The 26,309-nt window shown below is 38.9% G+C and overlaps 2 protein-coding genes across 3 annotated transcripts; one reads left to right on the forward strand and one right to left on the reverse strand.

The window, feature by feature from the left end:
• Positions 1-9: 9 nt before the first annotated feature.
• Positions 10-14,719, forward strand: LOC106161435 (ras-related protein Rap-2c). 2 transcript variants are annotated; one of them, XR_015331554.1, is made up of 4 exons: positions 10-150; positions 1,666-2,286; positions 10,833-12,368; positions 12,495-14,719. XR_015331554.1 is itself a non-coding variant. In XM_013538389.2 (3 exons), exon 2 carries the CDS (start codon positions 1,735-1,737, stop codon positions 2,272-2,274), a length of 540 nt encoding a protein of 179 aa, XP_013393843.1. In that variant the 5' UTR covers positions 10-150; positions 1,666-1,734; the 3' UTR covers positions 2,275-2,286; positions 10,833-14,719. The 2 variants fall into 2 exon arrangements, 1 of the variants encoding a protein (XP_013393843.1); XM_013538389.2 differs by having other exon boundaries at positions 10,833-14,719.
• Positions 14,720-18,394: 3,675 nt separating this feature from the next.
• Positions 18,395-25,960, reverse strand: LOC106161403 (uncharacterized). Its single transcript, XM_013538347.2, has 4 exons — positions 24,048-25,960; positions 23,517-23,628; positions 19,298-19,856; positions 18,395-19,032 (listed from the first exon to the last, which is right to left on the reverse strand). The coding sequence occupies exons 1-3, from the start codon at positions 24,959-24,961 to the stop codon at positions 19,563-19,565; spliced, it is 1,320 nt and encodes a 439-aa protein (XP_013393801.2). The 5' UTR covers positions 24,962-25,960; the 3' UTR covers positions 18,395-19,032; positions 19,298-19,562.
• Positions 25,961-26,309: the final 349 nt, after the last annotated feature.

The following is a 26,309-nucleotide window of genomic DNA, read 5'->3' on the forward strand; positions in this document are numbered from 1 at the left end:
TAAATTTCAAAATCAAATTCGCATGAAGCACTTTCTCTAGTAAAAGGAGATTACAAAGTGATACTTCCGCTCGACCCACCCAAGGAGAGCTAGATGTCCCCATTTCACAACCGAAATACACCATGAAAAATAACACCAAAAAGATGTGAGGTAAGACCAGATCAAAGTTCATTTTATATTTAAACGTCTCTTGGTGTTCTTAGTCGCACATATAATTTATTTTTAGCAACAGATTGTGTGAATTTCTTTGTTTGAAAACCGTGAAGAGGCCCAGCCTGGTACAAATTAAGAGACAGATGGGAGAGATTGGAGGAATAAGTCGCTATCATTATGTAGTGTATGGGAGAGAGTGATAACCGCCTCTCGGTAGAGTAATAAAAAAACCGAGATGATTATGTCGCAGATAACCTTAAACAAGCCTTTGTAGTGTGATTTAGGTGTGAATGTGGTGAAGATATTGCCAGGATATTTCTGTACTTGTATACATACAGGGAGCGTCTCTGTGTTAGAAATGGTGGGTTTAGTCATGCTTGATACCTGTGATAATGTAAGATTTGTGTCAAGTTTCTTGGCTTTAAAATATGATTTATATTGAGCAATTCAATTATGAATATAAGCTTCATTGTCTGATTTAGTCCATGTATATATTGTTAATCAGCACATTTCAGTAGATAATGCATTAGTATTGTGGCAGCTATTATGTTGATTTAAATGTAATATTTTATCTGTCGTACAGGATGGTTACTTTGAATAATGGTGTTATTTTAAGTGACTGGTCCACTCATTGTTTGTTGATGCATATTATGTCATCCTGCTTAATTAATCTTTGTTTATTCTAATAAATAATAAGACGCGATTTAATAGTTAAAGTTAACATTCTGTTAAACTTAACTTATTTGGTTATAAACCAGATAACTTGTGGGTAACTTTTGCCATATGTAATGTTATCTGTATAATTTTTCAATTACATCTTCATCACAACAGAGAGTTTAGGATTCTAATTATTTTTACAAAAAAGTCTTTGCAAAATATTGTGAGGCTTTTAGTAAAATGTTCTAGAACCAGTAAAGATCATTATTCATGTTATCATTATAAAACATATCTTCCTCAGCTTAACATAGTGTGGAATTTCAATTTGTTTAGAACTGCTTAATAGAACAGTTGAAAAGTGAAACATTGAAAGGATAATCCCTGAGTTGAACATTTTACAGAGACAATTTGGTAAAACTTTTAGCTTTGGGGACAACTTGGAAATATCATTAGCATGTTGTACTTTGAAGATGACATACACAAACATGTCCTGTGACAAGTTACACCTGTCTGCACACCTGATACTGCTACATACTTCTAGTACTTCACTGAAAACATTGTAAAGATTATAACATGGTTAATTGATGACAACATGAAATGGTTACAGGAGTCATTAGTTCACTCCACATAGCTTCAAACTTAGAGTTGATATATTGAGATCAACATTTGTCATTGCAGTATCAAATTTGTTGATAATTTTAAAGCTATTTAAAGTTTATTTAAAATTAGCTATTTAAAACAGACATAGACATAAGATTGTTCTATTTTCAGTAGTTGCATACATGTAGAAATACTTACAGATAGTTGATTGTCTCATATGATAAGCAAACTTTAAATTATCTTCTTCTTTTCCAGATCCTATTGACCACAGCCAGTGAAGTGTACATGATCATTTAACCAGAGAGAAAGGGAGCAGAAAAAACCATGAGGGAGTTTAAAGTGGTGGTTCTGGGCAGTGGTGGGGTGGGGAAAAGTGCCCTCACTGTGAAGTTTGTCACAGGGAATTTTGTTGAGAAATATGACCCTACAATTGAAGATTTCTACAGAAAAGAAATTGAGGTGGATGGAGCCCCCTCAGTGCTGGAAATCCTGGACACAGCAGGCACAGAGCAGTTTGCTTCCATGAGGGACCTGTATATAAAAAATGGACAAGGATTTGCTATTGTCTATAGCATCACAAGTTTACAAACTTTCCAGGATATTAAAACAATGAAGGACCAGATCATGAGGGTGAAGGGCACAGATAAAGTCCCCATGTTACTTGTTGGCAATAAGAAGGACCTGGAACACCAGAGAGAGGTGGCCACTTCTGAAGGAATGGCACTGGCTCAACTCTGGGGGTGTCCTTACTGTGAATCCTCAGCCAAAAATACTCAGAATGTGAATGAAGTATTTGTTGAGATTGTAAGAGAGATGAATTCAAGCCCGGTGAAAGAGAAGCAGGATTGTTGTACTATATTATAGCAGTTGGACAAGGTAATTATAAGATGTGGATCATGTTGTTCTACCTGGCATACATTATTTGGGCACATTCCAGATGAAACTGTAGTCTGTTTAGACAGATACAACTCTGCAGGGACACTCGCTGAATGTAGTCAGATTTACTGAATGAGGCCTAGCAGCTAGGGGATGGAAATTTTTGCATGCATTAGGTCACTTTCAAAACAAAGTGAAAAAGATTCCAAAAGTCGAGCCTACCCAGAAATTAATCACTTCCTAGTTTGAGGAGGTGTATCATTCACTTTTAAGATCTGATTGCATTCAGGGAATCCCTGTTGAGTTGGTTAGATCTACGTTGGTTTGATCTACGTAGTTACATTGGGAACACACCCTTTAATGTCTCTGGTACTGGACTAAGATGACTGGACTGTAGTTTTCATTTACTACAAAGTCCCATCATTATTGTATTGAATTATATCTACCATGTGTCCTTATTTATGAAAATGTCTTATTTCTGTTGTAAATAAATGGCATTAGTGTGTAAAAAGGCATTTTGAATTGAGGTAGTCGGAATGTATTATGGAGATTGCATGTAGTGTCCAATTTCTATCGAAGAAATTTTAAGGTGATGATGGAAATGTTCAACAGCCTCCTAAATGGCCATGTATACAGTTAGGTGCTTACCCCAACTTATACAGTTATAACTTATACAGTTAGGTAGGTGTGCTTACCCCAACTAATACAGTTAGGTAGGTGTGCTCACCCCAACTTATACAGTTATAACTTATACAGTTAGGTAGGTGTGCTTACCCCAACTTATACAGTTAGGTAGGTGTGCTCACCCCAACTTATACAGTTAGGTAGGTGTGCTTACCCCAACTTATACAGTTAAGTAAATGTGCTTACCCCAACTTATACAGTTAGGTAGGTGTGCTTACCCCAACTTATACAGTTAGGTAGGTGTGCTCACCCCAACTTATACAGTTAAGTTAAGATGATTACTGGTGACTTATATTAATTGCAGCTTATTTGATAAAATTGGCTTTATGCCCATTAGCAGTTTAACCGGACACACTTTTTTAAAAAAAATTGAGTCATAACTTCTCATATATATTCCACATACTGTAATCCGCCAATCCCTTATTTCCCTTCTGCTTGAGTGAGAGTGAGTTGACCTTGAAAGTGCAATCACCTTAGGTGGCTTGACACAAATCATAACTCTAGTTTGAAGCAGTTAAATGGACCTGCCATGAATTGGGATGAGACCAAGATGGTTGTCTGCACATCATTTTTATGGCGTGTTATTTGTGGTTTAATGGTATGTCACCTGTATGTGGGCCATCTTTATAGTGGAGGATTTTTTTATATTTATTTCAGGTCCTCTTTTGTAACTTCTGTGCTTAAATTTAACTGAGCACACTGACAGAAAAGAAGTAGCTCAAGATGAAGTATTCAGTTTGTCAGAATAATAACAAAATTTTACTAGACTAGTAGATTTTGAATACAACTCCCATTCAGAACTTCACATTGTATATGACAACTTTGCAAAAAAGGCAAATCTTCCTAATTAGGAAATTTTTTTGCTATTGATTTTATAAAAAAAAAACAAAGTTTTGACATTGATTTTACTGTACAATAACATGGAAGAAAATGGATAGGATAAAAAGAAGTTTCTCTGGCAGACTTGCAGAACAAGAGGTTACTAGTACACTGTCAACAAACTGGTCAGCTTTTATGCTGTGAAAAGAGAAATAAATGCTGGATAAAAAATCCAGTAATAGATTTCAAAGATATGAAGATAAGAGAACTATTGGTTTTATCTCAGTTTGACAAAATGGGACCCCTCCTGTGATACCTGCAATATCTGGTCCAGATATGATAAGTTAGCAGTTGAAATATCATATGGCCATGATAATTGGTTTCTGATTGAACTGGTTATCAGTGGATTAAGCTGAACTAAACTCAGATTCTCTCTCTCTCTCCAGCATCTCTAAGTACCTAATAAAACTGGTCATATAAATTCAGCCCAACTCCACTCAAGCACCCCATCTCACTCTCTTTCCAGGGTAATCACAGGAAAGTAGACACATGTCCCAGTGATTTCAGTTTAAATGACAATGAAACACTCAACAAATAGACATGTCCCAGTGATTTCAGTTTAAATGACAATGAAACACTCAACAAATAGACATGTCCCAGTGATTTCAGTTTAAATGACAATGAAACACTCAACAAATAGACATGTCCCAGTGATTTCAGTTTAAATGACAATGAAACACTCAAGAAATAGACATGTCCCAGTGATTTCAGTTTGCTGGGATTGCTGTTGCCCTACAGGCATGGATAAGTGTTGCCCCTCTTTTTTAGGCATGCTGCACCACTGAAATAAAAACAAATGTCCTATAAAATTTAGTTTGGAGCTCAAATCTATACCAATAAAAATGAACGTTTCTCTTTTTCGTTTATCTCTTACTCCACATGGTCCTTAAAGAAGCCCTCTTGTTTTTTACTGGCAGGGTACAAATATGAAGGTGTTCTATATCATCCCTGTGTACTTATGTGTGACTGGTCAGGACCTGTTTTCACAGTGTATACTTACAGTAACTGTTGCTAGTGTTTTTAGAATGATACTGATGTCATTGGTTAATCTAACTTGTTCTTTTTTGTTTGTTTTGTTTTTACATCAAGTCATGACAGAATGTCAGATATATTTGAGCAACTTTTTAAAAGTAAAAATAACTGTGAATATTGCCCCCCCCCCCCACCCCCCACCCCCCACCCACTTTTTTTCGGAACCCAGTTGCAACACTTAATTTCCCAGTTATATCATTTTAAACTACAGGTTTAAATGGCAGGGTCATCACAGTGGAGTAACAATACATACCAGTGTCATTATCTGCCACTTAATGGGTTTTATATGTATCCATCTCTGTTCATAAGGATGACATTGAAGTGCTCAGTGTTTGGAGATATTTATCTATGTCATCACTGCAGAAGTAATGGGTTAGTTAGGCTTTACACAGTTCTCTTGCCTTCTCTGCCTATGTCATCACTACAGAGGTAATGGGTTAAGCTGTACACAGTTCTCTTGCCTTCTCTGCCTATGTCATCACTACAGAAGTAATGGGTTAGTTAGGTTGTACACAGTTCTCTTGCCTTCTCTGCCTATGTCATCACTACAGAAGTAATGGGTTAGGTTGTACACAGTTCTCTTTCCTTCTCTGCCTATGTCATCACTACAGAAGTAATGGGTTAGGTTGTACACAGTTCTCTTGCCTTCTCTGCCTATGTCATCACTACAGAAGTAATGGGTTAGGCTGTACACAGTTCTCTTGCCTTCTCTGCCTATGTCATCACTACAGAAGTAATGGATTAGGTTGTACACAGTTCTCTTGCCTTCTCTGCCTATGTCATCACTACAGAAGTAATGGGTTAGGTTGTACACAGTTCTCTTGCCTTCTCTGCCTATGTCATCACTACAGAAGTAATGGGTTAGGCTGTACACAGTTCTCTTGCCTTCTCTGCCTATGTCATCACTACAGAAGTAATGGGTTAGGCTGTACACAGTTCTCTTGCCTTCTCTGCCTATGTCATCACTACAGAAGTAATGGGTTAGGTTGTACACAGTTCTCTTGCTTTCTCTGCCTATGTCATCACTACAGAAGTAATGGGTTAGGCTGTACACAGTTCTCTTGCCTTCTCTGCCTATGTCATCACTACAGAAGTAATGGGTTAGGCTGTACACAGTTCTCTTGCCTTCTCTGCCTATGTCATCACTACAGAAGTAATGGATTAGGTTGTACACAGTTCTCTTGCCTTCTCTGCCTATGTCATCACTACAGAAGTAATGGATTAGGTTGTACACAGTTCTCTTGCCTTCTCTGCCTATGTCATCACTACAGAAGTAATGGATTAGGTTGTACACAGTTCTCTTGCCTTCTCTGCCTATGTCATCACTACAGAAGTAATGGGTTAGGTTGTACACAGTTCTCTTGCCTTCTCTGCCTATGTCATCACTACAGAAGTAATGGGTTAGGTTGTACACAGTTCTCTTGCCTTCTCTGCCTATGTCATCACTACAGAAGTAATGGGTTAGGTTGTACACAGTTCTCTTGCCTTCTCTGCCTATGTCATCACTACAGAAGTAATGGGTTAGGTTGTACACAGTTCTCTTGCCTTCTCTGCCTATGTCATCACTACAGAAGTAATGGGTTAGGCTGTACACAGTTCTCTTGCCTTCTCTGCCTATGTCATCACTACAGAGGTAATGGGTTAGGCTGTGCACAGTTCTCTTGCCTTCTCTGCCTATGTCATCACTACAGAAGTAATGGGTTAGGCTGTACACAGTTCTCTTGCCTTCTCTGCCTATGTCATCACTACAGAAGTAATGGGTTAGGCTGTACACAGTTCTCTTGCCTTCTCTGCCTATGTCATCACTACAGAAGTAATGGGTTAAGCTGTACACAGTTCTCTTGCCTTCTCTGCCTATGTCATCACTACAGAAGTAATGGGTTAGGTTGTACACAGTTCTCTTGCCTTCTCTGCCTATGTCATCACTACAGAAGTAATGGGTTAGGTTGTACACAGTTCTCTTGCCTTCTCTGCCTATGTCATCGCTACAGAAGTAATGGGTTAGGTTGTACACAGTTCTCTTGCCTTCTCTGCCTATGTCATCACTACAGAAGTAATGGGTTAGGTTGTACACAGTTCTCTTGCCTTCTCTGCCTATGTGGTGATGTCCATTTCATGTTCAAAACCTTGCTGAAAACTCCTACACCCAGTATTCAAGGGCTCATTGGATCCCAAAATGAATATACAGTACATACCTAGAATTTGTGTATAGAGGGTGATAATAGACTTGTTATATGTAGAATATACATATATTTATGGAATGTGATTACTAGTATAGACTAACACAAGGTCATCACATCATTAGTACTAGTATCTGTGCCACATCTAGACACCAGTGCAGATTTCCACTATGCCTGAGTAAGTACTGTGGATGGATCAGATGTTTGCAGGGCCCATAGACACGAACCTCTCAACAGAAGGTCTAGAAATTCATTTTTATGTACAGACACAGATGTATCTGTACATATTGCCATCACCTGCGTCTGTCGTCGGCGATGCCGATGCCGTCGTCGTGCACTTTCCTTGTAAACACGATAAGTGGAAGGCAGTTTTACTTTTTGGCTTTATATTTACAGAGCTGATGAATATTCATAAAACGCAGGTCAAGTTCGAAAATCAGCATGATCGGGCCATTATTGTAGAAGTTATGCTGTTTTTTCACTTTTCAGCATATATGCAACCTTGTAAACACATTTTAAGGAAAACCGTTAGGCCTGTTGTCATGACACTCACAGGAATAATCAATCTTACTAAAACGCAGGTCAAGTTAGAAAATCGGCATGATCAGGCCACTATTTTAGTAGTTATGCTTTTTATGTACAGACACAGATGTGTCTGTACATATAGCCATCATCTGCGTCTGTCGTCGCCGTCGGCGCCATCGTCGCCGTGCACTTTTACCGATAACACGATAAGTGGAAAACCATTTTACCTTTTGACTTGAAACTTGCAGAACTGATGAATATTCATAATACGCAGGTCAAGTTCGAAAATCAGCATGATCGGGTCACTTTTAGGGAATAAATGCTGTTTTTTCACTTTTTTCAGCATATATGCAGCACCGATAACACGATAAGTGGAAAACCATTTTACCTTTTGACTTGTAACTTACAGAACTGATGAATATTCATAATACGCAGGTCAAGTTCGAAAATCAGCATGATCGGGTCACTTTTAGGGAATTTATGCTGTTTTTTCACTTTTTTCAGCATATATGCAGCACCGATAACACGATAAGTGGAAAACCATTTTACCTTTTGACTTGAAACTTACAGAACTGATGAATATTCATAATACGCAGGTCGAGTTCGAAAATCAGCATGATTGGGTCACTTTTAGGGAATTTATGCTGTTTTTTCACTTTTTTCAGCATATATGCAGCACCGATAACATGATAAGTAGAAAACCATTTTACCTTTTGACTTGAAACTTACAGAACTGATGAATATTCATAATACGCAGGTCAAGTTCGAAAATCAGCATGATTGGGCCATTTTTAGGGAATTTATGCTGTTTTTTCACTATTTTCAATATAAATGCAACACTGATAACACAATATAAGAAAAACGGATTGGCCAATTGTAATTATACTCACAGGAGTGGTCAATCTTACTAAAACGCAGGATGAGTTCGAAAATCAGCATAATCGGGCCATTATTTTAGAAGTTATACTGTTTTTTCACATGTCTTCAGATTCAATTATTAGGCATGTTAACAGTCTCATTATTTAACTAATAAGATGCCTAAAAGTGTTTGTTTGACATTTCCTGCATCTTTACAACATTGTTAGTTGATTTTGTAAAAATGATGGTAAACTTGTTATTGTGTATTGTGTAATAAAGTGTCAAAAATGGAAATAAACTCATATCATTGCAGTTTGTCAGATTCAATCATTCACTATGTTCAGAATCTCAGAATGGAAGAAATTGGACATTTAACACTGCTTTATTGATATTTTTCCCATCTCATCAATTTTCTTAGTTGATCATATAAAAATGGCAGTAAACTGTTAATTTTGTTTTATGTTAAAAATTGTTAAAAATGAAAAAAAAAAAATTCAGAACAGTGCTGTCTTTGTTTACATTTTGGCACTTTCAAGTTGTGACTTAGAGGTTCCATGGGCCTGAAGACCTTGGCTAGTCACATTTTCTGAATATCCATGATACTAATATTTTATTATTAAAAATTGATGGTCATTATGCTGTTAAACATTATGTAATATTGCATCAAAATTTGAAAAAAACCTATTTTGGGCACTGCTCCCATGATGACCATTTAAGAAAAACCATGTCACTTACTGTTCTCAAACAGTACAGTAAATATATATATATAGATGTGTCTGTACATATTGCCATCACCTGCGTCTGTCGTCGCTGTCATCGGCGTCGCCGGTGCCGTGCACTTTCATTGTAAACACGATAAGTGGAAGGCAGTTTTACTTTTGGGCTTTATATTTACAGAGCTGATGAATATTCATAAAACGCAGGTCAAGTTCGAAAATCAGCATGATCGGGCCATTATTGTAGAAGTTATGCTTTTTTTTTCACTTTTCAGCATATATGCAACACTGTAAACACATTCCAAGGAAAACCGATAGGCCTGTTGTCATGAAACTCACAGGAGTAATCTATCTTACTAAAACGCAGGTCAAGTTCGAAAATCAGCATGATCGGGCCACTATTTTAGTAGTTATGCTGTTTTTTCATTTTTCAGCATATATGCAACACTGTAAACACAATATAAGAAAAACAGATAGGCCAATTGTCATTAAACTCACAGGAGTGGTCAATCTTACTAAAACGCAGGTTGAGTTCGAAAATCAGCATAATCGGGCCATTATTTTAGAAGTTATGCTGTTTTTTCACATTTCCTCAGATTAAATTCTTAGGCATGTTAACAGTCTTATTGTTTTACTAATAAGATACATAAAAGTGTTTGTTTGACATTTCCTGCATCTTTACAACATTGTAAGTTGATTATGTAAAAATGATGGTAAACTTGTTATCGTGTATTGTGTAATAAAGTGTCAAAAATGGAAATAAACTCATATCATTGCAGTTTGTCAGATTCATTCATTAACTATGTTCAGAATCTCAGAATGGAGGAAATTGGACATTTAACACTGTTCTATTGATATTTTTCCCATCTCATCAATTTTCTTAGTTGATCATATAAAAATTGCAGTAAACTGTTTATTTTGTTTTATGTTAAAAAATTGTTAAAAAAAAAAAAAAAAATTTCAGAACAGTGCTGTCTTTGTTTACATTTTGGCATTTTCAAGTTGTGACTTTGAAGTTCCATGGGCCTGAAGACCTTTGCTAGTCACATTTTCTGAATATCCATGATACTAATATTTTATTATTAAAATTGATGGTCATTATGCTGTTAAACATTATGTAATATTGCATCAAAATTAAAAAAAAAAAACTATTTTGGGCACTGCTCCCATGATGACCATTTAAGAAAAACCATGTCACTTACTGTTCTCAAACTTACAGGAAAGAAACATGGGACTAAAATACAGCTTCAGTAGGCAATGCAGTCTGTTTGGTAATTCTTACTGCCAGTTAAACGGTTTCACATATTGGCATTTTCAAAGTGTGACTTTGAAGTTCCACGGTCTTGTTTATTATTGCATCAAAATTGGCAAAATGACCTCTTTTGCATCCTTTTTTCTGTTATTTTGTCTGTACATTTGACAGCTTTGCTGCCTTGTCTTTAAAAGCCAGTGTCAGTTGTCTTTTGGTGAAGATATCTGATTCTTGACAAGCCAGGCAGCCATTCTTGTTGCTTCAGTTAAAGCTGCCCTTCTCCCCAGAAAAGTATATTGATCTCAAAAGACATGCAGATGCAACAGCAGAAGAAACTGACCCATTAACTGCCAATTCTTTTTTTATCATTTTATTTATTTATTGTTATTTTCATTATTAATATTCTCCTTTCTTTTTCAGTGTCTGCAGTATGTCATCAAAACCAGCATGTTGATGTCCATTTCAATGTACAGTACCAGCTAACAGCTGACCATTCTTTTGCTGGCAACAATACAGCCATTAGCAGCATTATACTTGACAAATATTCTGTATTAAATCTTCACGTAAATATCAAAAAACAGTCAACAGGTGGATGTTTGATTCATGGCACCAGTACAGACCAGTCAAGAAGTGTAGGAATAAAATCATTTCAACAAACAGCATCAGTGAACCAATGGGAATGACTTTCGTGACTGGAACTGTATCAGATATTCAATACAGAAGTCACTGAGATTGGAACTGTGTGTATAAAATATTCAATACAGAAATCATCAAGATTGGAACTATTGTGTGCCTAAAATATACAATACCGAAATCACCAAGATTGGAACTGTGTGCATAAAATATGCAATACCGAAATCACCAAGATTGGAACTGTGTGCATAAAATATGCAATACCGAAATCACCAAGATTGGAACTGTGTGCATAAAATATGCAATACCGAAATCACCAAGATTGGAACTGTGTGTATAAAATATTCAATACCAAAATCACCAAGATTGGAACTGTGTGTATAAAATATTCAGTACAGAAGTCATCAAGATTGGAATTTTGTGTATAAAATATTTAGTACAGAATTCACCAAGATTGGAACTGTGTGTATATAACATTCAGCTCATAGTTAAGGCAGGACTGGAACACAGTATATGTTACATCCATGGTCTGAAAGTCACTAGTAATTGACAGGATTGGATAACCCCTAAAATGCCAGTAGAACCAGTGCCACTGACCAGTATCAAGTGATTGGGATATAAATGTCAACTAGAGGGAACTTCCGAAAACCATTTTAAATTGACCATCCAGTAGAACTTATTGTGCAGGCCACAAAGTGTAATGTCAAAGTTTGAGTTGATCATTTCTGCTTGCATGTATTTGGTTGGCTGTGTCTGTATCTGAAGTCTTCACTTTTGAGAGTTAAAAAGAAATACTTAATAATTTGAAATCCCTCTTTTACTTAGCAGTATTGATGTGTAGAAATAAGGAAAGAGAAAAAAAGCACAGTTTGTGACTGCTTCTGAAAAAATACTGCCTGTCAGTTTTCAGAGAGAAAATATCTATATATTGATTATTTTTATTTTAAATTCTTCCAAGTAGCATGTTCTTTCATAAACAGATTTTAACAGGGTGTGTACATTGAACCAGGGTATGAACTCTTACGTTTTTCCTGGATGTGAGTATAAATTTTTACTTTTGAAGTATGTACAGATGAATCTTTGTCATGTCTGTTAGTTGACTAAAATCTTAAGTTTCACGTGGGTTCACAGGTTCAAAGGATCTTTGTCATTACTGCAGTGTATTCACTCTTTGAATGTGTAAACATATTTCAAGATTTTGTACCTCACCAAAACTGAGGTTCTTTTATGGTTGCCAGGGCTTGAGTAGGTTGCCAGGGTCTTTGTGGATTGTGAAATGCACCTCCAGCCTTGTAGTCAGACATCCCCCAGCCTTGTAGTCAGGCATCCCCCCAGCCTTGTAGTCAGACATCCCCCAGCCTTGTAGCAACCTTGTAGTCAGACACCTCCAGCCTTGTATTTAGACATCCCCCAGCCTTGTAGTCAGACATCCCCCAGCCTTCTAGTCAGACATCCCCCAGCCTTGTAGTCAGGCATCCCCCAGCCTTGTAGTTAGACATCCCCAAGCCTTGTAGCAGACTTGTGGTTAGACATCCCCCAGCCTTGTAGTTTACTACATGTGGTCACATTGTTCTTGTCTGTATGCTGATATTTTGTGCCAAGAAATATATTTGATAAAAGAATATACATTTTACTACAAATCTGAACACATCGCCATAAGCTACTAACAGCTGTGGAGAGATGAACTATGAGTTGATCTGTCACAGGAACTAAGGCTGGGGAACTATGGAAAGTTTTTCAAGGTGAAGAAGATAAAAATGATGTTATCGGCCCTGTCCTATGCCATTCATTCAGCTTTTACTGCTATGGGACAGCACATGGCTGAAGTCCATTACTAGTGGTCAGCATGGTCACATCTCTGCTAATACAACTAGAGTTCTCAGTTTACTGCTATGGGACAGCACATGGCTGAAGTCCATTACTAGTGGTCAGCATGGTCACATCTCTGCTAATACAACTAGAGTTCTCAATTTACTGCTATGGGACAGCACATGGCTGAAGTCCATTACTAGTGGTCAGCATGGTCACATCTCTGCTAATACAACTAGAGTTCTCAGTTTACTGCTATGGGACAGCACATGGCTGAAGTCCATTACTAGTGGTCAGCATGGTCACATCTCTGCTAATACAACTAGAGTTCTCAATTTACTGCTATGGGACAGCACATGGCTGAAGTCCATTACTAGTGGTCAGCATGGTCACATCTCTGCTAATACAACTAGTTCTCTGTTTGAATTACTCTTTATGTCAGAATACATTGTGTGATAGGCACCTCTAAAAAGATTTATTCTAAAAAATGTCATTTTCCAGTGGGGGCGAGTGAGAGAGCAGATGTCAACAAGTTCAGGTAGGCAAGTTGGTCATGAGCTAGGTGTTGAAACTGAAGAAAGGTGTCTGGCATATAGTGTAGTTTTTAATGTGACAAATTCAGGAACAAATATCAGCTATGGTAAAAGTATGGGGAGACATTTTGCCCCACACTCACCCTACCAAAAAAAAAAACAGCTTCAAAAATGGTTATTGGTTTTATCAGTCACATTGAAATGTGTTTTAAAGACAGATAATTTGAAAATGAATACTGAGACGAAGCTGCTATAGTTATGGAGTTTAGAAGAGATGGGTTTTTTTTTTTTATGTCATTTAGAATTTAATAGAATTAAATGCTGTTGAAGACTGCCAGTAGAATTATCTCACTTATGTTTGCAGCTGAAATCCTCCTTTTTGCTGTCCTCTAATTATCTGCAGAAAATACATCATATGTAAGGCATTGTATCATTTTAGTGCAAGGAGATGTATTTTGCTGTTTGAGCCCTTTTCAAGACCACTGTGTGAGGCACATTTTGTACATAAGAGGTTATAGCAGGAGGTGGAGAGAACACAAATCATGTCCACATTCTGCCTATTTCTAGCAGAAAAAGCTGTTTTTATATCTGATTTACTTATTGCATCCTTTTTTATTAGATAGTTGATATCCTGTTCAAATATTACATTTTTATCTCAAATGTGAAACTGCAAGTTAGTGCTATTTGAGTTATGTGAAAAAAAAATCATAAGAAACTGTTATATGTAATTTTGGATTTTGAATTGTGTAGAGTGGTTGTTGATAAGTATAAAACATGGAAGTCCCTGGAAGCATCAAATATCGATGACAGCTTTTAACTGACAGTTTGAAGATGTGGACATTTTTAGGGCCACAGTTTCACGTTAATAACTGCGACTGACTTCAGTGCAATCTATTACATTATGAAGAAAGGCTGTATATTTAGTGGTGATACAACCAAATGTCAACTATTCTAAATATGAACCCTTCTCTATTTACAGATGATATAGACAAGCAGGTCTTTTGAAATCTCATATAATGCTACTTTCAAAACGTACAAAAAGGAAAATAATTCCGTATAAAAATATACACATTCTAAGGACTATACATGGCCCATTATATTCTATAGTATGGATGTGTTTGATATATATATATATAAATATATGAAATAATTATTATACAATAGCGTGTGTATGTGAATAATAACCAGGATTATCATTACTATGAACATTATCAGTATAATATTTTATGAACTTGATGTATAGTTTCTTGACCGAAGTGTAGTCCAGTAAGTCTGCTGACAGGAAGACAGGGGGAGGCAAATCATGGAATAAATATGGACTTGGAAATGAAATGTCTTCTGAGTTCTTAGTTCTTAAGAACTGTGATAAATATTAAACATGATGAAGATTTTTTCCTTTTATTTGGGGACTCGCTCCTGTGCATGTGGCAAAGAATATTTAAAACGGACATGTTATATGAAATGCCAGTGAAAGAGGCGGGGGGGACTCTGCAATATGTACACACTCGTTCGCGCGCGTGCAAACATACCGACGTTAGCGCACTGCCCAATACACGCCACCGTGTACTCGGGATCAGATAATACAGTCGAAACCGTGATGGCATCCTTGTCGACAATATCGCTCTTTATTGTGCCAGAGAAGATGTGATGTAGGAACGGCCACTGCTGCATCATGTCTGTGGTATCGAGGAAACCGGGGCAACGGTTATCCATGCAAACGTAATGTTTCACATACATACTCATTACAGAAACACGACCTGGGCGAGTTACGGAATCAAGACGCTTGCGCTCGGTCGCAATGCGCGATGGTTTCGAGTTCCGGGGCCTGGACACAGACGCACACACGCACACGCACACACACACACACACACACAGTCGCACACACAAACACACACGTGCGGGAAGCACACACGTTGCGGGACACAAGAAGTAGAGTTACAATGCCTTATATATTATACTTTTTATTTATTTATTTTCCATACAAATCTCAGAATCAACATATCTTCTTAGGTTCTTTTAGCAAACATATCCGTTTCGAGCGGAACGAAAGGAAATCTAGAACGCTTATATTATGCATTTTACAAAAACGTATTAGGTGCACGTGATTTTAAATGTCAAAAGTCCGTTTATCTTTAAGATGTATTGTACCGACCAGACTACACAAAAGGCCTGATTTCACGCTGATACAGAGCAAAAGAAACAAAACTAACTGTGAATTAATTGACCGTACTTGGTGCCGCCGCCCATTAAAATTCAAATTGATTGATAAATGTAAAACACGTGGTTACAAATTGCCCATTAACAAGATAATATTTTTGGTGCCATAGACACTTCACATTATTGATGTGTGGAATAAAGCTCAAGACAAAGTCATGCATAGTATATTTATTAAGATAATTTTTAACACGTTTGAGAATGCTTGTTACAATTCAACCAAGCCTGCTATGTTCAGATAGGGGGCTGACCACTCCCCAACCGCTCACTCTATGGACATACAGTGGATATATGACCACTCCCCAACTGCTCACTCTATGGACACACAGTGGATATATGACCACTCCCCAACCGCTCACTCTATGGACTCACAGTAGATATATGACCACTCCCCAACTGCTCACTCTATGGACACACAGTAGATATATGACCACTCCCCAACTGCTCACTCTATGGACACACAGTGGATATATGACCACTCCCCAACCGCTCACTCTATGGACACACAGTGGATATATGACCACTCCCCAACCGCTCACTCTATGGACTCACAGTAGATATATGACCACTCCCCAACTGCTCACTCTATGGACATACAGTGGATATATGACCACTCCCCAACTGCTCACTCTATGGACACACAGTGGATATATGACCACTCCCCAACCGCTCACTCTATGGACATACAGTAGATATATGACCACTCCCCAACTGCTCACTCTATGGACACACAGTGGATATATGACCACTCCCCAACCGCTCACTCTATGGACATACAGTGGATATATGACCACTCCCCAACCGCTCACTCTATGGACACACAGTGGATATATGACCACTCCCCAACTGCTCACTCTATGGACACACAGTGGATATATGACCACTCCCCAACCGCTCACTCTATGGACACACAGTGGATATATGACCACTCCCCAACCGCTCACTCTATGGACTCACAGTAGATATATGACCACTCCCCAACTGCTCACTCTATGGACATACAGTGGATATATGACCACTCCCCAACTGCTCACTCTATGGACACACAGTGGATATATGACCACTCCCCAACCGCTCACTCTATGGACATACAGTAGATATATGACCACTCCCCAACTGCTCACTCTATGGACACACAGTGGATATATGACCACTCCCCAACCGCTCACTCTATGGACATACAGTGGATATATGACCACTCCCCAACCGCTCACTCTATGGACACACAGTGGATATATGACCACTCCCCAACTGCTCACTCTATGGACACACAGTGGATATATGACCACTCCCCAACCGCTCACTCTATGGACATACAGTGGATATATGACCACTCCCCAACCGCTCACTCTATGGACACACAGTAGATATATGACCACTCCCCAACTGCTCACTCTATGGACATACAGTGGATATATGACCACTCCCCAACCGCTCACTCTATGGACACACAGTGGATATATGACCACTCCCCAACCGCTCACTCTATGGACTCACAGTGGATATATGACCACTCCCCAACCGCTCACTCTATGGACTCACAGTGGATATATGACCACTCCCCAACTGCTCACTCTATGGACATACAGTGGATATATGACCACTCCCCCAACCGCTCACTCTATGGACACACAGTGGATATATGACCACTCCCCAACCGCTCACTCTATGGACTCACAGTAGATATATGACCACTCCCCAACTGCTCACTCTATGGACACACAGTAGATATATGACCACTCCCCAACTGCTCACTCTATGGACATACAGTGGATATATGACCACTCCCCAACTGCTCACTCTATGGACACACAGTGGATATATGACCACTCCCCAACCGCTCACTCTATGGACTCACAGTAGATATATGACCACTCCCCAACTGCTCACTCTATGGACATAAAGTGGATATATGACCACTCCCCAACTGCTCACTCTATGGACACACAGTAGATATATGACCACTCCCCAACTGCTCACTCTATGGACACACAGTAGATATATGACCACTCCCCAACTGCTCACTCTATGGACTCACAGTAGATATATGACCACTCCCCAACTGCTCACTCTATGGACACACAGTGGATATATGACCACTCCCCAACCGCTCACTCTATGGACTCACAGTAGATATATGACCACTCCCCAACTGCTCACTCTATGGACATAAAGTGGATATATGACCACTCCCCAACTGCTCACTCTATGGACACACAGTAGATATATGACCACTCCCCAACTGCTCACTCTATGGACATACAGTGGATATGTGACCACTCCCCAACCGCTCACTCTATGGACACACAGTGGATATATGACCACTCCCCAACCGCTCACTCTATGGACACACAGTGGATATATGACCACTCCCCAACTGCTCACTCTATGGACATACAGTGGATATATGACCACTCCCCAACTGCTCACTCTATGGACACACAGTAGATATATGACCACTCCCCAACTGCTCACTCTATGGACACACAGTGGATATATGACCACTCCCCAACCGCTCACTCTATGGACACACAGTGGATATATGACCACTCCCCAACTGCTCACTCTATGGACACACAGTAGATATATGACCACTCCCCAACCGCTCACTCTATGGACACACAGTGGATATATGACCACTCCCCAACTGCTCACTCTATGGACATACAGTGGATATATGACCACTCCCCAACTGCTCACTCTATGGACACACAGTGGATATATGACCACTCCCCAACCGCTCACTCTATGGACACACAGTGGATAAATGGTCTGAAAACAGAACGCATTGCATAGAGGTTCAAATGCTTGTGTCTCATTCTTATGAGATCAAATTTTCCCGTATATTCTTACATCCATATATTCATTCCTGTATGTACTTGTGTCATTAAGCTAAGACGTCTTAAACACTTCCTCCAACAGTTGATTATAAAGTAAAAAACACCCAAAGATAAAATACCATCCAAACGGCAATTAAAAGAGAAGATGAAAGAAATGTTGCATGAATACATTACAGATGTACGGTGTTATTTATCGGTATATGTGCTGATAATCTATAAAACTCGTTTAAACAAACAACAATATTATAACCTAGAATGCACCTTATCCGCAACCAAAACACCCTACATTTTCATGTAGTTTTGCACTAAAGTCCTGTGTACTTGCCCTCTGGCAAATTTTCAAGTTTTCAGATATACCAAGTACCTATTGGTACAAGTATACACTTAAGAAATCAATGCAAAATTCTTATCCAAATGATAAATAATATTTATACAAAGTCAGAGATTTCGGTTAGAATGGCAAATAACGTCCTTTGCTCCACAAACGTAAGACATCCAAACTGAATGTCAATATATTTGAAGAGGATGATGAAATAAGTTTTTCTAAATTCTATATTGAAAGGAGAAATGGTGGGTCTTGTACTTCGGGCACTAAGGCTTCGTTCACATGCAATGTCTATTTTCTATTTTCTATTTTCGGTATGTCTTATGATCACGGTCTGTGCACTGAATATCCCGCGGCGTAATTACTGGCAGCGCGAGCCAGTTACTTATAGTAACTTATAGTAACTTATAGTAACTGGCTCGCGCTGCCAGTAATTACGCCGCGGGATATTCAGTGCACAGACCGTGATCATAAGACATACCGAAAATAGAAAATAGAAAATAGAAAATAGACATTGCATGTGAACGAAGCCTAAGTACCTAGTATTTCTTTTGAAAAATAGATTTAAAAAATCCTATTTTCATGGTGACATCAGACCTCAATGACATAGGACCAGTTTGGTGACATCCCAAGTAGTTTGGTGACATCAGACCTCAGTGACGTAGGACCAGTTTGGTGACATCAGAAGCAGTTTGGTGGCATCAGACCTCAGTGACGTAGGACCAGTTTGGTGACATCAGCAGCAGTTTGGTGACATCAGACCAACCAGGATTGTTACTGGCCAAGGTGAATGTCGCTAGTTGTCGTCCAAGTACGCCCTGTTCGGAGCCAGTGGTGGTAACACGTGTTCAGTAGGCACTGCCGTGGGAATCTTAAACTCTCGCGGACCCCCTGTGGAGATATCTTCTGGATGTTGTGGCCGGGGATCAGCAAATCTCAAATATTGGTACAACATCTTGACCCCGTTGACCACCCCCTCGCCGTTGGATTTGATATGGAAGGGCAGCTGTTCCTCTGGCTGGAGGATGGACGACCTGGAGGACTGGTGTGGTCTCCAAGTGGTGGACCCGACAATAACAGGAACCGAAACCTGAAAATAAACCATGCAATTTGCCACTTATTATAATTGTGATATACAGTCATTTGATTTGGAGGAGGTCTATGCAATGTACGTTGTTTTGCTTACCGCCGAAAAGGTGTATCGACAGACACAATTGCAATACGGTGCCAATTGTTATTTCCCAAAATGGGCGCAAAAAGTATGAAACTGCCATTGAAAGAGACACACTCAGCTAAAAAGAAACAATTGATCTGACCCCACTAAACGACATATTGTTGAACTCGAAGCTGACTAGCTCAGCATGATATATAGCAGGAAAACTCCCAACAATAATGTGCTCCAGTGACAAATTAAAGGTCCCATGTGGCCCCTCCCAGGTGTTCTCCATGTAGTCGAGGAAACAAAGGAGCTCTTACTTCCCAGCAGTGTCATCACGCAGCAGTCGACATGGTCCTGTTTGACGTTCACTTAACCCTATTATCCCCGAACATGCTATCTGCTAGCCGTTAAGACCCGAGCTGTCTCAATAACAGCCCCATTTACAGGTGCTTGATAACATGGTTCATTTATAATTATCCTTCATTAACGGCGTTAAACCGTGCATATTATTATTTTATCTTTTTGCTAAATAATCAACTTATTTGCTTATTCAGCATTATGCTTCACAGAATTTAGCCAGTAATGGCTTGCGCCTGTTACACAAGGGACCAAAGTGGAGACCTACTTGACTTGCTGGGGACGTTAACTTGTGAATAATTCCGGTAAGGTACAGGGTAAACAACTTCATGTACTAGTGGTTAATGATGTCTAGCCTGGCAAAACATGGATCTCATACTTCAACATTACTGGTACCTCCACTGGAGTGCACCCTGGGGATGGGTCCACCTTACTTGGCACATACAGACGTCAAAAAAAAAAAAAAAAAAAAAAACGTGCACCTCAGTTCACCATGCGCTTAAAGTCACCAAGGTATATAAGAGCGCATTCAGAACAAATTGATCCGCGGACCAAATATGGCCGACCCACTTAAAAGGTAGCCGCTAATAATTCCCTGATGGTCTCCCCGCCTCCACACGCCCCGTCCCTGCGGTAGCCTAGCAATTAAACTTCGGAGCCTAAATTTAACCCGTTTAATGGTCGTGTGTAGGCGGTGAGACCATAAGGACATTAAATGGCTGCCTTTATGATGGATTGGCCATATAAAATCCGTTTAATGGCCGTGTGTAGGCGGTGAGACCATAAGGATATTAAGTGGCTTCCTTTATGATGGATTGGCCATATTAAATCCGTTTAATGGTCGTGTGTAGGCGGTGAGACCATAAGGAATTTAAATGGCTGCCTTTATGATGGATTGGCCATATTTAATCCGTTTAATGGCCGTGTGTAGGCGGTGAGACCATAAGGATATTAAGTGGCTTCCTTTATGATGGATTGGCCATATTTAATCCGTTTAATGGCCGTGTGTAGGCGGTGAGACCATAAGGATATTAAGTGGCTTCCTTTATGATGGATTGGCCATATTTAATCCGTTTAATGGCCGTGTGTAGGCGGTGAGACCATAAGGATATTAAGTGGCTTCCTTTATGATGGATTGGCCATATTTAGTCCGAGGATCAGTAAGTTCGCGGATTATCTGTTCTGAATGCGCTCTATGACCTCTTCAGTCATTATCCACAGACCCTTCATCGTGCTTTATCAGACTAATTACCCAAGTTTATTCTCATTAAACAAATTAAGATGGTTGTGTCACAAGAAGCTTCGGTAAGGAAATCACAAACGTTACCAACGAGGTTAGTTACTCGATTTGCCTCTAGTATACAAGCAGCTTTTGCGGATACCTGGTCAGTTATCTTTATCGTCATTAATTACACCCTTTGGAAATCCACCCTCTTTGGGCAGTGGATAATGTCACCATTCATTTCAATAAGATGAAAATTATGATAATCAGGACATCAGATGAACGCCGTTTCTACCCGCCATAACCCGATCTAAACAGCTCAACAGAGCCCTTCAACAAAAGCGCGTGCTTTTATTATAGTGCTGATTTCATGACCAAATTATAATTTAGAAACTTTCCACTTTTGTTCACATTATGTCAAAACTTTGTCAAAATTGTTTGTGTGTCTCTGTTATAATGATTTTACCTGAATCTGTTAATGTAAAACTATTTAATTAATTAGAAAGATCTGAAATTAAGTTTTAAAGGATGTCTTCAGTTGTGAAGGATTGGGTTTCTTTATTAAGTCTTAATCTCCTAATTAAGGTTAAATGGTTAATATTGATTTCAATGAAAACAAAACATACTAATTATTTGCAGTGAGAAGGTTATTCCGGTGTCCTCGGAGCACACAGAAGCAGGACAGTTCTTGAAGGAAGCCCCCTTTGTCAATTTTCCTTTCATCAATATGAATAAAACATATTTAATTGCAGAGATGTGGCTTTGGTAGCCTCGTTAAACGTTAAGCAAGACAATGAAATAATAAAAAAGAAAATATGTAGAAAATTACTTACAGACAGAAGGGAAATAATAACTAGGCAGCAGAGCTAACAAATGTACAGTCACAAAGCAGAAAATAATGATGCTACTGCACAATATAGTATTGTCAATTTTGATGTAATATTTTATAATGCCTAACTACTTAGTAATTACCTATTTCACATTACATGCTAGAGGTAGCATCGGCACGTATGTAAATCACATCTGGCTTCATGCCAATGAGTTTTAAAGTCACACAATGAGAATACCGAAACGTGAAATTGAACATTGTAACTCCTCCCAGAAATGCCAATGAGTTTTAAAGTCACACAATGAGAATACCGAAACGTGAAATTGAACATTGTAACTCCTCCCAGAAATGCCAATGAGTTTTAAAGTCACACAATGAGAATACCGAAACGTGAAATTGAACATTGTAACTCCTCCCAGAAATGCCAATGAGTTTTAAAGTCACACAATGAGAATACCGAAACGTGAAATTGAACATTGTAACTCCTCCCAGAAATGCCAATGAGTTTTAAAGTCACACAATGAGAATACCGAAACGTGAAATTGAACATTGTAACTCCTCCCAGAAAAAAATAAAGAAAATTAATTGAATCAGACTGGTTTTCCAACTTTTGTTGTTTTTAAGAACTTGGCATTATTCTCTTAAGTTACAGAGCAACACGGTTTTCCTCGTTTTATGTTTATGGTGGCAGTGAACAAATTTAAGCTTTTTTTTTTCTGAAATCTGAGTGCATTCAGAACAAATTGATCCTCGGAAACAGATCCATCGCTTTACTATGGCCAGCCCACTATATATATATATATATATATATATATATATATATATATATATATATATATATATATATATATATATATATATATAGTGAGTAATGTTAAATTTTCAGGATGTTTCATTTCAAAAGATAAAATCCAATATTCGAATTTGATGGTGATTTGCTCTTTATTTCTGAACCGTAAACCACTAAAGTAAGTTTGAGAAAAATAAGTCACAGTTTGTCCATAAATCGTGTTAGTGGTGAAAGTGCACGGCGACAACGACTGCGCAGACATTGACGACAACGTCAACAGACGCAGGTGCTGACTCCATGTACACAGTTTTTGTACTTGAAAGGAGAAGAAAGAATGAAAGAATATACAGACAAAAATCCTGATAAAAACAAAAGGCACCAAGTTCCGCTTACTTTGGGTCCTTTAGGCTGGCCAAGGCCTGTCTGGAACCTGCACTCTAGTAGGTACGTAATCTCCACGTACTGTGACCCAGGGTCTGACTTCAGTAGTGACGGTTCCAGAGCTCTGGAATCAGACAGGAATGGTTTACAACACGAAGTAATGAATATTTTCAGATTTTGTGTCGCCAGCGATTACATCAAACTGGTGTTTGTAAATCTTTCGGGGAAAAAAGCTACATTAATATTTTCACCAGCCTTTCAAACAAAACAAAAAAAGAAACGATGGAATATTCTCTGGATTTGACTTTGAATGCTGGGTTTCAGAAAGGGTTCCCTTAAACGAACTTATCCAAAAATGATGCATTCAAATGTCAATGCTTTCAATATATCTTGCAAAGTTTGAAAACGCTTGATTATGTTCTATGTTTTGTTAATAGTACATCTGTAAGGATGACAAATTCTTTTTGAGTTTATCCATTCTTAAAACGTACAGGTGATTGTCATGATTGACTTATTTGATTGAATATTCATTCATTTTCATACCTGTGAAAATTAAACCAATATTGTGAGTTCCCGCCAAATTTCTTTCCTGGACCACAATCTAGCCGAAGCTTAAAAGTCGCCTTGTTGACCTTCTCCGCGACCTTGACCTGGTCCTTATGCTTGAATGTCACCATCTGATACAACTTACACATGATAGCATTCACACTATAGCAGCTATTATTGTCCAGTTCAGGAGAGAAGGTAACGTCCTCTCTAGTGGCCACTCTTCCTGCCCTTACTGCGCATGACATGGAACTGCCTGTACAGGCGAGCCCGAACGACTTTTTTTGTGTATGCGTTGTGGTTATATTGGCTGTTTCTAAGGCGTCCCGGTTAAGGAGACGCTGAACTAAGAAATATGACCTCTCAGATTCTGACACTTTTCTTCCAACGTCGTCATATATGATCCCTACCGCAAAATAGGTGATCATAACTCGGCGAGCCCCACTGGTCGTGACATAGGACATGGAACCAGGAATGCCACTGGGAAGTTGGAATTTAAAGGGAACAGGCGTGTCTGATATAATTTGCCCCAGTTCTATTCCTGCTGAAAATATTTCTTCCCCCTCCGCATACATATCAAATCTTTTCCCCGTGGTGTCCGAGCCAAGCTTGTCCAATATGACGTATTCACCAATGACCTTCACCTCCACGTGACAATCGTACGGGGACCTCAACTGAAGTTGCACGAGACCTGAGACCAAATCTCCGGGCCGATGTAGCCGATATCCGTATTCGTCAAAATCGATTTCGAAATCGTCCACCACCTTTGATGTCTCCACTATTTTCAGGGTCCTAAGGTGTGATTTGGGGTCTGGAAGACAGCCCCTGACCTCGACCCGGAATCTTTTGACATAATTACTAAAACGTTCTCTGTCTATACTGTGAAACCCGTTCTTCAACTCTTTATCCATGCCTTGCACGTTTATAGTGTCACATTAAAATAGGGAAAGTTATTTCTTCAAAGTCATTAAAGCTTGCAGCATAAGTACCACTTGTTGATGATCCTTTGAATAGGGGCAATTATTTAGCATAGGGTTCATTTACAACTGGTATATCCAGTCTTCTGTATTATATTGCTTAAAAACCCTGTGAAACTTTGCAATAAGTGTATCTATGACAACATTAGGAGAATGTTGTGAATGTTGTCTCATAAAGTTCTCGTACTTTGCATTTCAAATATCAAAGCCGTTTCCGTCATATATCATTAATGGAGATTGGCAAGTTCAACAACTACGTGCACCTTGTATGCTTCTAAATACCCATGTGTGGCATAGTTGATGCACATGAACCCTGTCCAACGTGTCCATGCAGAAGATGTCGAAATTATGCCAAAAGAGCGCTTTAATTTTATCTCTAAACTAAAGAAGATATTTAACGACTGCTCCTTCCAAAACAATTCGGCTGAATATTTAAGAGCCCAATTCTAACTACAAAAAAAAAACTTCTTTACAAGTTGAACAGTCGCATCAATGTACACTTGCCTGACATTTAAGTATAAAGGATGTCTCCGGTTGAATAATGCACCATACAGAAACAACGCCCGTTCTATGGTCCACGTTTAAACATCTTTTTAGAAAAGTACATGGAGTCAATACAAAGTGAATCTTGGTAGATTGGAGAAATCAGTCAAAGTCTTCTTCGCTGTCCCTATGGCAATTAAGAACTACCACGTGATTGGTGCTACGGAGAGTTCAAGGTGCAGTTGTTTGTTCGCGAGTTAATATGTCCCTCATGTCACGTGACGCTCACCCTCGTCCTGTCACCACTTAAAAACAACATCGTCTATGTCCTTGTTATATATTGTAACTTCATGATCTTTGAGAAACTATTAATAACAAGGGCGTCTATCACCCTAGACCAGTTCCAGCCAGTGTGGTGAGATGATGTCCTGAACGCTTGGCTGCCTGCGTGCTGTACAGTCATTAAGCCTTATCTGCGGTCAGCAATGCACACACGTTTCTCTAGCGATTGTAATATTACCTTTGGCAGTGACAAGGGGACATTAAAGAGAGTTTAAATCACCTGAATTGAGAAGATGCTGTATAATTATATGCTTAGGTTGTTTCTGTCCCAAAGCTGTTGCATTGTTAAATGATGCTCAGTATGTAGGACTGTTTGCGAGAGATGAAATCACGGGCGCCGAGTTCACAATGGATAGCATGGTGAAACAATGAGAAAGCTGTGCATTTATACCGACTCCGTTTAATGCTTTAATGATTTACTTTTGCAATATATATATATCATAATCACTTCATATCT

Source organism: Lingula anatina, chromosome 10 (genome assembly GCF_051362555.1).
Source record: "Lingula anatina isolate TDL-2025a chromosome 10, LinAna3.0, whole genome shotgun sequence".
Classification (NCBI taxonomy): Eukaryota; Metazoa; Brachiopoda; class Lingulata; order Lingulida; family Lingulidae; genus Lingula; species Lingula anatina.